Source organism: Brassica rapa, chromosome A02 (genome assembly GCF_000309985.2).
Source record: "Brassica rapa cultivar Chiifu-401-42 chromosome A02, CAAS_Brap_v3.01, whole genome shotgun sequence".
NCBI classification, from domain to species: domain Eukaryota; kingdom Viridiplantae; phylum Streptophyta; class Magnoliopsida; order Brassicales; family Brassicaceae; genus Brassica; species Brassica rapa.
This window is the reverse complement of record NC_024796.2, coordinates 9,665,775-9,682,072: the sequence shown is the minus strand read 5'-3', so window position 1 is coordinate 9,682,072 and position 16,298 is coordinate 9,665,775. Positions and strand designations below refer to the sequence as shown.

Genomic DNA, 16,298 nt, shown 5'->3' with positions numbered 1-16,298 from the left:
TGAAACTGAAAGAGTTTTTTTTATTTAGTAAGCAATTATATTGAGTGAAAAATTAAATGACAATGAATGTAATTCATTTTTATTATTTTGATTTAAGTTATGATTTTATTCACTAAACATGTTTTTGAATTATGCTTTTGGCTACGTAATTTTCCACTGATTGAAAAAAAAAATGTTATAGTAAAACAAATTAAAACAAACGCTTAACCTTATGCAAAACTCAGTTATTTTACTTTTTTGATTTTATAATTGACACAAAACTAATATTGATTAACTACTAAATAAAATCTACACTATTATTATTATGGTAATATAATTAATGATGTGAAATATTGTTAAGACAATATAATTAATATGAGTGAAATATGGAAATACAATTAATGTAGTACTGCTATCTTCGTTTCCAAACAATTTTCAGTTATAGTACTATTCATGTTTCCAAACATTACTAAAGTGTACTTCAGTTTTAATAATATAGATATATATTTTTAACTATCATAGATTTTCTAAATATTCTTAAGATGTTAATCCTTATACACGAGGATATATTACAAATATATACAACAAGTATTATTTTTCTAATCAGAAATTTTTATTTAAATTATATTAATATTTCTATTCAACGAAAAATGATTTCTCAAAGAACACAATTAACTCAGAAAAGAAAACCATATTTACTAAAGCATGACATATATCAAATCTATTTATTTTGTATCATACTAATATTTTTGTATAAAAATAGATTGTATCTCTTTCTGACTATTTTTTTTTTAATGAGTGAGATACCCACTTAAAAAGTACTGTTGGAGAAGCTAGATTGTAAAAGTATATACCGGTAAAACTTAAGAGCTTCTCCAAAAGTGGGATATTGAGAATATCTAATAATTTTAGAAAAAGAAAAAAATACAAAATTAGGAGAGAAAGTAGTCATAGGTTCTTAAATTGCATGTTGGAAGATACTTATAACAACCCTTTTTTCCAGCAACATCTAATTAGTTTAGTTGTTTAATTTTAATTAAAATTTAATTGTTTAATTATAATATATTAAAATAATGATATTTTGTTGTTAAAAACTTTTTTTTAAGAACCCAAACGTTAATGTTGCTCTAACCAACCATTCGAAAGAAAAACTAGCCGAGCATAAACAAATAAAATCAATAGAGAAAAAGGGAACACCATACAAAAGACACCAGACGCATGTAAATATATGTTGACTTTAACATAAAACAGTCATTCTAATGCTTACGGAACCACCGTTCAAAAGACAATGAATCGAGGAATAACTTGCTAACCTCTCGTTCAAAAAAAAAAAGACAAAAATAAACAAACATAAACTTATAAATTCCTGAATATACTAACTTATTCTCCATAAGCAATCATCAACCAATTAAACTTGAGACAATAAAAAGAGTCAAGAAAATGAGAGCGTCAAGAAGCCTATTATGGAAACTATCTATCATTGTTTTGTTAGCAGTCTTTTCTCAACCATCTTTCTCAGGTGATACTGGTTCATCGGATGAAACGGCCGAGACGGGGAACGGACATGAAGCCGCCGAGATGCAACCACAGAGAGCAGGAAACCGTAAGGGTAGAGGTGGTCGTGGCGGCATCGCCCAAGTTGCAGAGATGAATTGGCCCGGCAAATGGGAGTTATTCTTGAAGAGCTCCGGCGTATCGGCCATGCACGCTATTCTTCTGCCATTGATCAACAAAGTACAGTTTTACGACGCAACAATTTGGAGAATTTCACAGATCAAGCTCCCTCCAGGCGTACCTTGCCACGTTTTTGACCACGTACATAACAAAGTTGATTGTTGGGCTCACTCTGTCCTAATTGATATCGAATCCGGACACATCAGGCCTCTATCGGTAACAAATTACTGTTTATTATTACTATTATTACTTGTTTAATATACTTCATCCATTTTATTACTTAAAACGTTTTAAGATTATGCATATGAGTTTAAAATATAGTTAATCTTTATTACTTTAAACAAAAATGTCAGTTATTTATATAAGTACAATAATAAAACAACCTGAAAATAATAAATTTTACTTTGATAATTGAATATATCATCTAATTTGAAACAGAAAAATATAAAAAACTGTAGATACAAATCTACACCAAGAATTTAAAATTATTTTTGATCCTAATCTACTACACCAATGTTTTTGGTAAAACCTTACAAAACACCTAAATAAGGACCTTGTTATGATGGCAGCTTACAACGGACACATGGTGTTCGTCAGGAGGACTAACCATAAACGGGACACTGGTAAGCACTGGAGGATTCCAAGGAGGAGCAAACACAGCCAGATACCTTGCTTCATGCGATAACTGCAACTGGGTGGAGTATCCAAAGGCATTAGCTGCACAGCGCTGGTACTCAACACAAGCCACTCTCCCTGATGGCACTTTTATCGTTGTTGGAGGCCGACAAGCTCTCAACTACGAGTACATCCTCCCGGAAGGAATGGACAACAAGAAACTCTACGACTCGCATCTTCTTAAAGAAACAACTGACCGAGAAGAAAACAATCTATACCCATTCGTTTGGCTCAACACTGATGGTAACCTCTTCATGTTCGCCAACAACCGTTCCATCCTTCTTAGCCCGAAAACAAATAAAGTCATCAAAGAGTTCCCTCAGCTCCCTGGCGGTGCCCGTAACTACCCTGGCTCCGCCTCCTCCGCTCTTCTACCCATCCGCCTCTACGTCAACAACCCTCCTGTCATCCCTGCTGACGTCCTTATCTGTGGCGGCGCCAGACAGGATGGATACTTCCGTGCTGACAGGTTGAAGCTTTTCGATCCGGCCTTGAATGATTGTGCAAGGATAAGCCTCAACAGTAGAAGGCCTGCATGGAAAACAGAGAAGATGCCAGCGCCGCGGGTCATGAGCGACACTGTGGTCCTCCCCAATGGGGAAGTTCTCATCATTAACGGCGCGAAACATGGAACATCTGGATGGGGCTTAGCCAAAGACCCGAACTTCACACCACTCTTGTACACTCCAAACAAACCAATAGGCAAACGTTTTAAAGAACTCGCCGCTTCCACTATCCCCCGCATGTATCATTCCATCGCTATCGCTCTTCCTGATGGTAAAGTTCTTATCGGTGGTAGCAACACCAACGATGGTTACAGGTACGACGTTGAGTACCCGACCGAGCTCCGCATCGAGAAGTTCTCACCGCCTTATCTCGACCCGGCTCTTGCCAATATGAGACCAAAGATTGTGCACACCGATACACCGAAACAGATCAAGTTTGGACAAACGTTTAACGTGAAGATCGAGCTTAAACAAGCGAATGTGGCAAAGGAGAATGTCATGGTTACAATGTTGGCACCACCGTTTACTACACATGCTGTATCGATGAACATGAGGTTGCTCTTGTTGGGTATTTCTGATGTCAAGAAGGAGCATGGTGACGTTCATCAGATTCAGGCTGTTGCTCCTCCCAGTGGAAATGTTGCTCCTCCTGGTTATTATCTTCTCTATGCTGTCTACAATGGTGTCCCAAGCGTTGGAGAATGGATTCAGATCGTGTGAGTCTAATTACCAAGTACAAATAATGATGAACATATTTTTGAATTTAGCCATTTGTCGCACCCATACCATTTTTGTAAAATAAAACATTTTTTCTACTAACATAAATATTTTATTTTGATTCTTATAGTTACTGTATATTTGTTTAAATTTATTTTGTATATGAGATAAGAGATTTAAGAATAAATTATCATGATTCATGACAATGGGATGGAAAGCTCATCTCTAATGGTCTTTCGTTTTGAAAAAAAAAACATAAAAATGAAGAAAAAAAATCATTTTTAATGGTGTATCATTTTAAATAAAAAATAAAGATACGAATAATATCCTTTCAAGTTGAGAAAAACTGTTCACAATCTCATTTTTTTATTAAAATTTCTATTTACAAAATTGATCTTTCAAAATTTTATATAGTTTTGTTTGCATCTAAGAATAATAAATATTTGGGTAAATATTGGTGGATTTTTATTGTTAGGATGAGACTATGTGAGGTATGTGATTGTTGCAGGTCAAGATCGGTGAAGAAGAAGAGTCTGAACGATAGGAGTGCTGGTTGGGCATGTTAGGGCACTTTGTGAACGGGTGATGGCCTTGGGGGGACAGCAGTGGCCCAATATTGTCTGTACAGGCGGTTGGCTTAGGGGGCACAGCAGTGGGAAGTAGATAGTCTATTGAGTTATAATTGTGATTATGCATGTTTGGTGATAACTTGTAGTGAATTTAATGTTGTACATGAATCTTGTTGTTTGCGGCTAATTAGTCCATGTTCTGCATTGAGTAGTATAATTGTTCATGCGGAGAGGCTGGTCTAGAAGCTATCTCTCTAAGCATTCCACTTGCTCACTCCTCTGCTTCCATTTTCTTGCATGCAAGGCTGTAAGTAGGATTGATGGATATGGTTGGATTTGTGGACTTAAACAATAGGGAACACATCTGGGTATTCTGGGACAGATGGCGGAACATAATGGCTTGCCTAATGGTATAGACGCGTGTCTCCGTCTTGTAGGGTGAACGGGTTTACACTTTGGTTCTAGGTTAAGATCTCTCAGAACTAACCTGAGGGATCAATTTCAGCCTTTTACAAATCATTATTTTAGTTTGTGAAAACTTTGCGAAATATTTTGATACATCAACCATATGTCATGTGTATGCTTATACTTATGTTTCTGATAGGATCCTTTTACTTACAGGATGTCTTCGCCAGCCGGAGTCTACTATGGAGATGATCTTATGCTTCATGGACGGAACTCGTGCATATGCTAGTAAGTCCATTTATGACAAAAATGGTAATGTGATACATTTCACATACCCGCCAAAGTCAACGGTGAAACGGAGATTGTTGATGTCCCATTTCCAGATGATGGCACAATAGTGGCGTCTAGAACAAGGCCGTTAGTTGTTTCTGCAATCACCCGACCCCAAAGTGACGCCAGTCAAAAGAAGACGTGGTCTCCCAAGGAAGGCGCAGTGCTCCCGGGGTGGGTGCAGCTGTCGTCCACGGAGGAGCTGCTTAAGAGGAAGCTGGGTCATCTGTGGAAGATCCTGATTGATGATATGGGCAGCTCAAGAAAAAGTTCCTGACGTGCTAGTATGGAACCGTAGTTCAGATGCTGCAGAGATTCCGTTCAGTAAAAGATTGACTGATGAATTTCTGGATAAGGCTAAGAGGTGCAAGACAAAACCTATGAAGGAATGCTGCCAGTTGTACAAGGCGAGATTCCATAAGGACATTTCAGTTGCTTTTAATAGCATTTTGAAACCCTTGATTTTTTTTTGGTGAAGCAGATCGTTGCCTCGTTGGTCAAGCCATGGAATCAGTGGAGTTAATCACTGATAGAGCCATTAATATCTCGAGTTCCAATCCCTAGGAGGTTCCGTCTAAAGATTTGCAGGGGGAAGATGAGCTGGAATCGCCAGTTAGAGTTGCCCGTGCTTCCAATCATAGATCCGATTAAGAACGCACTTCACCATCTCATAGTGGCTAGGTGAAAATCTGGGTTCATTTCGTAGGAGTAGGATATGTGTTTTTCTTATTTTCATTGTTGGCTTTTAGGTGTTCATTTCTTATTCTAAAGCTTTATGCTGATTGAGCTGATGCCTTGAGCTTTTAGACCATGCGCATCAGGGGCTTTAGACGGGTTCACGGGTCCGAGTTCTAAGGCCGGAGTGATTAAAAAACAATAAAAATGGGTTTGTATCGATGAAACAGGCCTTACGGTTGATCCGCTATGAAGCGGATTTAGCCATGCGTCATTTCCTGGTTGGACGAAACAAACCGCGTAGAGGGGGAGGAAAGACGGGTTTCCCCGTGTCTCTTCTCATTTTCTCTTCTCGAAACAAAAGCTAGGGTTTGTTGTGTGAGAGGCGATAATACAAGCGACGAGGAGTCTTGCCGATTTTCTCGTTCAAATCGACGACGGAGAGTCTTCTCCACGACCTCTGGTGAGTATCGAGTAGATCGACGGTTTAATTTCGTTGAATTTGGTCGAAATCGTTTAGTGAGATTTGATATCAATTTGGGATTTTCGAGTTTCGGATGTAAATCAATAACTGGGTTTCGATTAATTGATGTAAATCGACATGCGCGTTTAATTTAGGGTTTGTTTGTGTGAGATTTCAAATCGATTGAGGGGTTTGGAGTTAGGGTTCTCAATTGATTCGTTGATTCGTTTTATAGTTTTAATTCCTCAAGAGGGCTCGATATAGGGGTCGGTTTAGTATATTGTTTCGATTATAATGTTCTAATATATTCGGTTTCTTTCACAGATGGATCCCGCGGATGAGAGAAGCCATTCAAAGAGACAAAAGGAGTATTTTGACATGCTACAATATACTTGTGATTCAGAATATGGGATTCCTAGAAGGTGTTCCTGTGGTGGGAGAATCATCGACGAGGTTCGAGCCAAGGAGGAGTACGACACTCTTCCTGGGAAGAGGTTCTTCACGTGCGTCAACTACGAGGTAATGTGTGTTTGAATGTCCTGATTTTGTTTTTACATTGAATATATTTCTTGAAAAACCACCTCTGATATTTGTTTTGTTCCAAACAAGGCTGATGGGTTTCACTACCGTCAGCCTTGCGTGTTTGGTGTCCAGGAGCAGATGGAACGCTTACTCAAGCGTCTTGAGGAGGCAGAGGAGGTGATGAAGTGGGTGCCGAGTCTCAAAAACAATATTCAGACTCTGGAGGTGAGTAAATGAGTTTGTATATCGTCTCCTATTTTGCTGCAATTTTTGTAATGACTTATTACCTGACTATCACAATTTAATTATTGTTTCTATGTGCAGGCCGGGGCAAAAGGGCTGAGTGACCAGGTTGATCGACTAACTGGGGAGGTTTACAACCTGACGGTGCAAGTTTCTGTGCTGGAGAAGCTCTGCTTCGACTAACAAGCAAAGGTAAACACTCAATCTTAACTGAACTAGAACAGAACTGCAAGTAGATGTTGGTTACTTCGTAGGTAGAAGTGAATTAGGATTGTATTAGGTTGAGTAGAGCATTAAATGTTTTAAAATGTTTCTGTTAAAAACTTTTATAATTTTTAATAACTTTTCAAACTCTTAACTAGGTAGAGTACAACTCGTACTTGATGTTTAAAAACTTATCAAAAATTTTTAAAGTGATTTGATGGGTAATGAATGGTAACTGTGAATAAGTTGTTGTGTAATTAAGTTAAGTAGTTGTGTAATTTACTGCAGTAGTTGTTGTGTAATAAAGCAATGCGAAACTAGTTTAAAACATAGGCATTTCACTTCTAAAAACACAAACAATCAAACCTTAAAAATCACACAAACCTCTTAACAACAAACCTAAATCACACAATGGACCCTTTTTCCCTAAACTCTCACGGGTTTGTTAACTTGTTAGCTTCGCAGAGCAGTCCTACAATAGACGTAGACTCTGCTGAGGCACCTGTTAGCTCTCCCGGGTTAGTTAAACCAGCGGAAAGGAGAAAGTAGACCACAAAAGAAGATCTTGTGTTGATTAGTGCTTGGTTGAACACCAGCAAAGATCCGATAATTAGTAATGAGCAGAAGTTAGGCGCTTTTTGGAAGAGAATTGAGGCGTACTTCAATGCTAGTCCTCAGCTCATTGGCTCCCTTCCTAGAGAGTGGGGTCAATGTAAGCAGAGGTGGGGAAGGGTGAATGCGGAGGTTTGTAGGTTTGTGGGTTCCCATGAGGCCGCTCTGAAGCAGCAAGCTAGTGGGCAAAGTGAAAATGATGTCATGAAGGCGGCTCATGACATCTATTTCAATGATTATAATGTCAAGTTTGCGCTTGAACATTGCTGGAGGGAACTTCGGTTTGATCAGAAGTGGAAGTCACACTCTCAGCCGAAGGAGAAAAAGAAGGAATCTGGTGCGGAGCCGGTGGCTGAGGAGGCAGAGGTTAGGCCTCCAGGCATTAAGGCTTGCAAAGCGGGGAAACGCAAGAAGCCAGACGACGTAGCTTATGATCAAATACATAGCATCCTAGCTAATAAAAACACCATTTCCAGACAAAAGATCCTTGATCGTCTGCTAGTAAAGGACACACTTTCCCCTAGTGAAGAAGCTCTCAAGGAGAAACTCATCTCTGAAATGCTTTGACGTCTCATGTGTAGGAACTTGTTTGAATATGATTGATTTTGAATGTGTTGTTTGAATGTGTTGATTGAATGTGTTGTCTAATTGTTTTGATTACATTTTGAATGTGTTCATTGAACTTGTGTTTTCTTTTGCAGGTGGGAAAGCGTCTTGAAGTCACGGGTGTTGTAGGTGAAGGAATCTCTTGTCTTTTCTCTGTTTGAAGCCACGGGTATGATGTCAGTTTTAAATCACGGGTAGAAAGTGTAGCCTTTTGTTTCATGCTACATCTTTCATGTACTATGTCTAGACTATATGTCATTTCGATTCACGGATCATGTTTGTTGTAATGTTGCTGTTGATTCACGGATGGTTGTGTAGCCTTAATCTATGTGTAAACTTAAAATCTCTCCCTTTATATAAATGTATTGTCTTTCGTTATTGTACAGAACAAGGCAAACTTGAACTCTCTCCCTTGACAAACTTCTCTTCTATTCTATTCTTTCTCTTCTTTCTCTTCTTTATGTCTCTCCATACTCTCTTCTATAACAACACACTTCCACAAACTTCTATCTGATCGTGGTGCTCTCCACAACTCAACAAGCTTCAAACCACAACAACTACTCAACTTGAACAACCTTCACAACCTCAACTAGCTTCACAACTCAACTTGCTTCAAACCACAACAACCTTCAAACACTCAACAACAAACTCAAGGTAAGTGAACATAATTTATGAAATATTAATGAAAAATAAATAAGATTAGGAAAAATATGATAGAATTAATATAATTGAATAATGAAATAAAAAAAGATTAGGAAAAATATGATAGAATTAATATAATTGAATAATGAAAAAAAAGATTAGGAAAAATATGATAGAATTAATATAATTGAATAATGAAAAAAAAAGATTAGGAAAAATATGATTGAATAATGAAAAAAAAAAGTGATGAAGTTGATTAATATTATTGAATAATGGGAAATAAATAAGATTAGGAAAAATATGATAGAATTAATATAATTGAATAATGAAAAAAAAGATTAGGAAAAATATGATAGAATTAATATAATTGAATAATGAAAAAAAAAGATTAGGAAAAATATGATAGAATTAATATAATTGAATAATGAAAAAAAAAGATTAGGAAAAATATGATAGAATAATGAAAAAAAACAGAAGATTAGGAAAAATATGATAGAATAATGAAAAAAATCAGATTTTAAAAAATATAATAGAATAATGAAAAAAAATATTATAAAAAATATGAACACATCCCCTTTTCTGATTTTAGGAAAAAATTTCACTAATGTCTTCCTCATCAAGTGATGAAGTTGATGAAGCTTTAGAAGAAATGGTCGACCAAGTAGTTGATAATTTCATCGACTCAGTGATATATGCTCACCCCAACAAGCAGAAAAGACGGGCTTATATCGAAAGACATCGTGAACAAGGACACAATCAGCTATGGAACGATTATTTCCAAGAAAATCCTACATACCCACCGCAAATGTTAAGGAGGCGTTTTCGAATGAACAAGCCATTGTTCCTCCACATTATCGAACGTGTAAGTAATGAAGTTCCATACTTTCAGCAAAGACGAAATGCTTGCGGAAGGTATGGGCTATCTGCACTTCAAAAGTGTATGGCAGCTATACGTATGCTGGCATATGGTCAACCAGGAGATACATATGACGAGTATCTCCGACTTGCTGACAGTACTTCACGTTTATGTTTGGAAAATTTCACTAATGCAATTATAAAATTGTTTGGAGATGAGTATCTACGCAGCCCTACAGCTGAGGATCTTCAACGATTGCTCGATGTTGGAGAGGTACGCGGTTTTCCATGGATGATAGGCAGCATCGATTGTATGCATTGGGAGTGGAAAAACTGCCCAACCGCTTGGAAAGGTCAGTACACACGTGGTACGGGAAAGCCGACAATTGCCTTAGAAGCTGTGGCATCACAAGATCTTTGGATATGGCACGCATTTTTCGGATTACCAGGTACCCTCAATGATATCAATGTTCTTGATCGGTCACCGGTTTTCGATGACATCGTAAAAGGTCGAGCACCAAAAGTTAAGTTCAAGGTCAACAACCACACTTATCGTATGGCCTACTATCTTACTGACGGAATTTATCCAAACTGGTCAACATTTATCCAATCCATCCCACTTCCTCAAGGTCCTAAAGCCGAGAAATTTGCAAAAAAGCAAGAATCCGCCAGAAAAGATGTCGAACGGGCTTTTGGAGTATTACAATCAAGGTTTGCAATTGTTAAAAACCCAGCTCTAGTATGGGACAAGGAAAAGATAGGAAAGATAATGAGAACTTGTGTTATATTGCACAATATGATAGTGGAGAATGAACGACACGGATACGCTCAAATTGACACATCTGAGTTCGAGTCAGGAGAGTCAAGTAGAAGTTCGAGGGTGACAAGGAGGGATAGTATTCATGTCGATAAGTTAGGCATGCGCAGAGAAGTTCGAGATCCAGCGAAACATGCTCGTCTTAAAGCTGATTTAATGGAAAATATATGGCAAAAGTTTGGTGATGACGATGAATAAGCTTTGTATGTTATTGAATTTCTTGTTTTATGTATTCTACTCTTTATGTATTGAATAAAATGTTTAAAAATATTTATAATATATTTTAATGTATTATTTTATTCATGTTTTCTCAATAATTAGAAATTTGAAAAAAAAAATAATTATTATGAATAATAAATATTATTATTTTATTTCTATGAACTTCTTCTTTAGGTTCACTAATGCAGAAAACAAGAGATTCAGGTTCTTAACTATTCATGGACCCACATAAAAATATTAAAAAATACTTGTGAACCCCAAGGGGGGTTCACTAATGCTCATGGTCTTAACTTATTCTATTGTAGCCCTACTCAAAATTTCATTCATTAAATTCATTTGTTTCCTTTAGAAAGATCCTTCAGTAAAAGTTCCATTTTGTGTTTGAGTTCTTTCTGGTAGATTCTTCGTGTCTTCGATGTATCCTTTAGGATAGAGGGTTATGGTTTGGATTTGAGCATTATGAATTTGAGTCAAATTCCCATCAACAAGGAGAGAATTGTAACAAACCTATCTCCAAAACCCAATTTTTAGATATTCGAAATCTGATCCAAATTATTCAAAATTTTGATATTTAGATATTCGAAATCTGATCCAAACCAAAGTATTCGGATACTCAAATGTATCCAAAAAAGGTTTATATACTTATACATATTAATTATTTTTAGATTTAATAATGTATATAAAGACATCCATAATACATATGATACTTTTAAGTTGGTTTAAATACTTAACAATATCTACAAATGGTAAAAAATAAATATCTAAAATATTTAAAATATACTCAAAACACCAAAAATATTTAAAATAATTATTGATTCTCGATCCAAATACTTAAAACAAACTAATTTATATGTTAAGTTTAGGTATTCTACCATATATTATTCAAATTTATATGTGATATTTTATTTTGTTTATAGATTTTGAGAAATTTAAAGTATATAATGAATTTAATAATTTTAAAAATAATTTAAATAGGTTATCTGAACCCGAACCCACAAAGATCTGAAAAGAATTCAAACAAAAATTTAGAAATATTTGAATGTGTCTTAAATCTTTGACCCCGGAAATCCAAAATCCAAACAAATCCGAACCAAACCCGAACGGATACCTTAAAGCCCATCCCTAGTCACTATTATATATCATATATATGTCATCATATAATTAATTGTAATTTATATATACCATCATATAAATAATCATATAATTAATAGTATTTTATATGTTTTACCGTATAAATAATAATATATAATATTTTTAAATTTAATGTGAAATATAAAAACCATAATTAAAGTTTGTATATGAAATTGGACTTTTTATTGTGTGTTTCTTATATATATTGAAAACATTATTTTAATAATGGTTATTGGAAAATGTTTTAGTAAAAATAAAATTTTGAATATATGTATATTTTAAATCAATTTTTGATATAAATGAAAAACTTAAGTTATTATTTTGATTTGAAATATGTATACAAAGTTTAAATTTTATTTTATGATTATTTTATTAAAAAAATGCTTTTAGGTAATTAGATTAGTCAATTTATGTATATTTTAAAGTTTGCTCAAATAGATAGTTTATCATATGGACTTCCAATTTTTATTATTAACATAAGCCCTTTACTTTTTTTTCTTAATATACTGTTATCGATGTTTCCAAACAATATTATATTTTTTATACTACTATTCATGTTTCCAAACAATTTTTTTTTTTTAAACTGCTATCCATTTTTCAAACAATATTATATTTTTTATACTACTATTCATGTTTACAAACAAACTTTTTTTTAAACTGATATCCATATTTCCAAAAACAATTTCATTAAGACTACTATTCAAGTTTCCAAACAATTTCAATGTGTACTTTAGTTTTAATAATATAGATATAGTATTATTTTTTTAGTATTTTAAAATAATTTTATATTCTTATATTTATATTAAAAAATGACATTTCAAATTAGAATCCCTTAAAAATAAAAATCAGTTCTATTAAAATAAAAATAAATTCCATATAAATAATATATATCAATGTAATATACCGGTTTGTTATATATGGAAAGACTTAAGAGAAGTAATTTGGCTATCTATGTCACCAAAATGCATTTACTTTTTAGGGCACACATACGTTTACAATTTCAGATTATTTTACAACTCCATAGTTAAGCGTGGTTGATTTGAAATAGTGGAAGGATGGGTGTCCTATCGAAAAGTTATATGTGGTATCGTGTGAGTGGGCCAAAGCACGGGAAAAAGTTATGTGGGAATTGTAAGATTAGTAAAAAAGAGTTTCAAACTGTGGAAAAATTAACACACAGCCCGTTATATATAATGGGTCCACGGTCCGAGTGAGAAGGCGTGAGAGGCCCATTAGCCATGGCAGTTGGTATGTTACAAGTGGTATTAGACCCACACTAACAAGGACGTAGCGTTCTGTGAGAGAGGGTGAATTATAACATTCCGGTTTGTGGTATATGGAAAGTCTTAAAATAATTTATTTGACTACCTATGTCACCAATGTGCACTTATTTTTTTGGGCACACATTAGTTTAGAACTCTAAAGTTAAGGATGCTTGAGCTGGAGTAGTGAAATGATGTCTGGTGACTTATCAGGAAGTGATTCGTGATATCGTGTGAGTGAGGCCAAAGCACAAAAAATGTAATGTGGTGATTGGAAGATGAGTAAACAAAATTTTTGAGCTTTGGAAAAACTAACGCACCGTCTATCGCATGGAATAAGGTCCGCCGATCGAGAGATCGGGCATGGAAAGCCAATTAACCGTAGACGGTCGGAGAATGCAATTAAATTGTAAAACTAAATAAAAAAAATCTTAAATCTGATCTATTTAATTTAATGAAGTTGATTTCACCTTGTACAACCAATAATACTCGTAAAATAGTTACTGAAGATAAATAAATTTACTCGGTTACATAAACAAATTTGAAACAATTACATGTACAGTAATGGCGTCTATGTACAGAGCGGATGTAATATATAACAATTGTTATTGAATTCGTAACAATTCACTAGTGGAAGCCTCCTTGGTTCAGTAGTTTAACTAATGGTCCATTAATTCTTCTACACTATGAGATCTGGATTCCAAATCTCGGAAAATGCGAAATTCTGTGAATTAAGAGAGAAAAAGCTTACAAGAGATTTGCAGTATGGCGCAAGGAATATCGGCAAGCATGGATCTCATATGGCGGCTCAGATGATACAGTCAGACGTGAATTCTCATACGGCAGATAGAATTGTCGACTGTAAAATCGTCTGTAATATTTTTCGTAATTGTAATAGCATAATTATCCAATATTAAAAAAAAAACAATCCACTCGTACATGATTTTTTTTAGTTTAACATGACACTAGTTGAAAAAAATTGAACAGATTTTCAATTGAATAAAATCAGCAGTATAATAAAGTAGTTTATATTTATTAGATTCGTTTATGAAGAAATACGAAAAGTGACCATAATAAGAGATTCATCTTCTAAAGTAAAAATGCATTCACCACGGAAACTTCAAATCATTAGGGGATTGACTGACTATTTTATCACTTATTGCAACAACATTGAGTATCATGTGTAGAAATAATAAAGCAAGCCCCACTGTGGAATCCTCGGCCTTGACATTCCTTCTGGCACTCGTACGCTCCGTATCTTCCGTGCGCAGTTGGTCCACATTGGATACCAAGGCAGTTTTCTGGCTCTACACATATACAATCAAACATCAGTATTATTATATGATATATATATTTATTAATATTAAATAAAATATTATTATAAGTATATAGACATGAATGTACATGGCTAGTAACTATTATCAATTTATATGATATTTGCAGGGTCATGTTGTTGTTTACATAACAAAAAAAAAGATTTATTTTTGTAAAAAACAACATACGTTCAAAGCCCAAAACGTCGTTCTTTGACAGTGATATTGCCAACAACACTATGAGAAAAAATGTAACAATTTTTTTTATGGCACTCATATTTTCTAGTAATAAACTATATATATAATTGTCATATATAATGTTCTGGTTCTTCATGTAGAGCTAGCTCTATTTATATGAGGTCTCTTGCCTGGTATAGTTTGAAAATCTTTTCTTTTAATTCTGTTATTATTATTTTACCTTAAATAAATCTGATTTATTTGCTAATAACGATTTATTCAAATATATTCATATTTTATTTTATATTATTGACACTAATTCATGGATATGTTAAAAAAAATTCATGGATATGTTATTAGAATCAAAGGTAATTCGAGATTTACAAAAAAGCAATTTATACATATATTCCACCATACCAATTATAGATAGTATTTTTTGTCTAATCTACCATACTAAACAAATGCAAAACAATAGTCGGCACTTTGTTGACGTTGAATAATAAGATTATGAAGTTTGACTAAAACTGATTATGTATCAACAAACTAATTTTTTGAATAAAATCAGGGAAATATTTGTTTGTCACTAATTATCGTTTTCATACTAAATTAAATTTATAGTTTATTTCAATTATTGATTTATTTTTAATGTATGTTATTCCTCTTCTTTTGTTATCAAAAGTCTTATTCATATTAAAGTTATTAGTATGTTTTACAACTCAAAATATTAAGTTGTCCTAAGATAAGACTTATTTTATCAATTACATGAAGGAATAAACTCTTACAATATATTTATTTGTTTCCACAAATTTAGTTAAATTTGATACACTTAATCAGATTTCCCCATATTATCAATATATATTGACATATTTATATAATTTTGAGAAGAATAATGATTTAATTTCAAATTATTTTTTCTTTATTTACAAATTTATTTAATTTTGATAGCCTACTAGTTTTGTGCAAATTTGTTTCTTTTTGAAAAAAAAATTATTTACTTATGATAGATTTTATAGTTTTTCACAAGTTTGTTTCATTTTCCACCTTGACTTGACAAACTTAACTACTGCTGACTAATATGTTTCCTTTTGACCTTAGATGGTGTTTTTTTTTAATTGCAGATCTGTTTCCTTCTAAACAGACTAAAATAATTATATCTAAACCAAACTAAACTTAACTGGTTAAACTGAAATGTTTTATACCAAGAAAAACGAATAAATGAAACCAAATTTAAATTGAACCAGAAATCTATACTATTATTTGCGAAATGATTTTTTGCATTCAAACTCTCATGTTAACAGTTAGAGTGGTCTTAATGAATAAAATATATAAATTAACCACAAAATACAAACAAATTTTAATTTTTTATTAACAAATAAGTGATTAAAACTAATAATAGTGAGAACAATCTAAAATCAAAATATTTTAAAATAAAAAATTCACATATATATATATATATATTTTGGTTATCTGAAAACATATTTTAATAAAAATTTAAAAATTTAAAAAATACATAATTAAATATTAATCAAGTAAAAATTTTAATTGTATATAATTGAAAAGAAAATAGTTAGTGATTTTTTGAAATTTATTTCTATATAATGAATATTAGTAATGCATGTATTAATAAGTATTTATAAAACGTTTATGTCCGCATGCGTGGACGAAATATCCAATTTTATAATATTATTTAGAAAATCATTTA

General features: G+C 33.5%; 3 protein-coding genes across 3 annotated transcripts; all 3 read left to right on the top strand.

The window, feature by feature from the left end:
- Window positions 1–433: 433 nt before the first annotated feature.
- Window positions 434–9,102, top strand: LOC103852388 (aldehyde oxidase GLOX1). Its single transcript, XM_009129295.3, has 2 exons — window positions 434–1,869; window positions 2,223–9,102. Exons 1-2 carry the CDS (start codon window positions 1,420–1,422, stop codon window positions 3,552–3,554), a joined length of 1,782 nt encoding a protein of 593 aa, XP_009127543.1. The 5' UTR covers window positions 434–1,419; the 3' UTR covers window positions 3,555–9,102.
- On the top strand, window positions 7,374–8,141 carry LOC117131939 (glutathione S-transferase T3-like). The gene is made up of 2 exons (XM_033285174.1): window positions 7,374–7,480; window positions 7,559–8,141. The coding sequence occupies exons 1-2, from the start codon at window positions 7,374–7,376 to the stop codon at window positions 8,139–8,141; spliced, it is 690 nt and encodes a 229-aa protein (XP_033141065.1).
- Window positions 9,103–9,274: 172 nt separating the features above from the next.
- On the top strand, window positions 9,275–16,110 carry LOC117131571. Its single transcript, XM_033283647.1, has one exon. It carries the CDS (start codon window positions 9,427–9,429, stop codon window positions 10,690–10,692), a length of 1,266 nt encoding a protein of 421 aa, XP_033139538.1. The 5' UTR covers window positions 9,275–9,426; the 3' UTR covers window positions 10,693–16,110.
- The last annotated feature ends 188 nt before the right edge of the window (window positions 16,111–16,298 follow it).

What these genes read in the sequence shown, in the direction of transcription:
- LOC103852388 (XM_009129295.3), top strand. Translation starts at nt 1,420, where the DNA reads ATGAGAGCGTCAAGAAGCCTATTATGGAAACTATCTATCATTGTTTTG. An exon ending in GACACATCAGGCCTCTATCG is followed by an intron (nt 1,870 to 2,222) that starts GTAACAAATTAC and finishes TTATGATGGCAG; the next exon opens with CTTACAACGGACACATGGTG.
- LOC117131939 (XM_033285174.1), top strand. Translation starts at nt 7,374, where the DNA reads ATGGACCCTTTTTCCCTAAACTCTCACGGGTTTGTTAACTTGTTAGCT. An exon ending in GCACCTGTTAGCTCTCCCGG is followed by an intron (nt 7,481 to 7,558) that starts GTTAGTTAAACC and finishes GTTGAACACCAG; the next exon opens with CAAAGATCCGATAATTAGTA.
- LOC117131571 (XM_033283647.1), top strand. Translation starts at nt 9,427, where the DNA reads ATGTCTTCCTCATCAAGTGATGAAGTTGATGAAGCTTTAGAAGAAATG.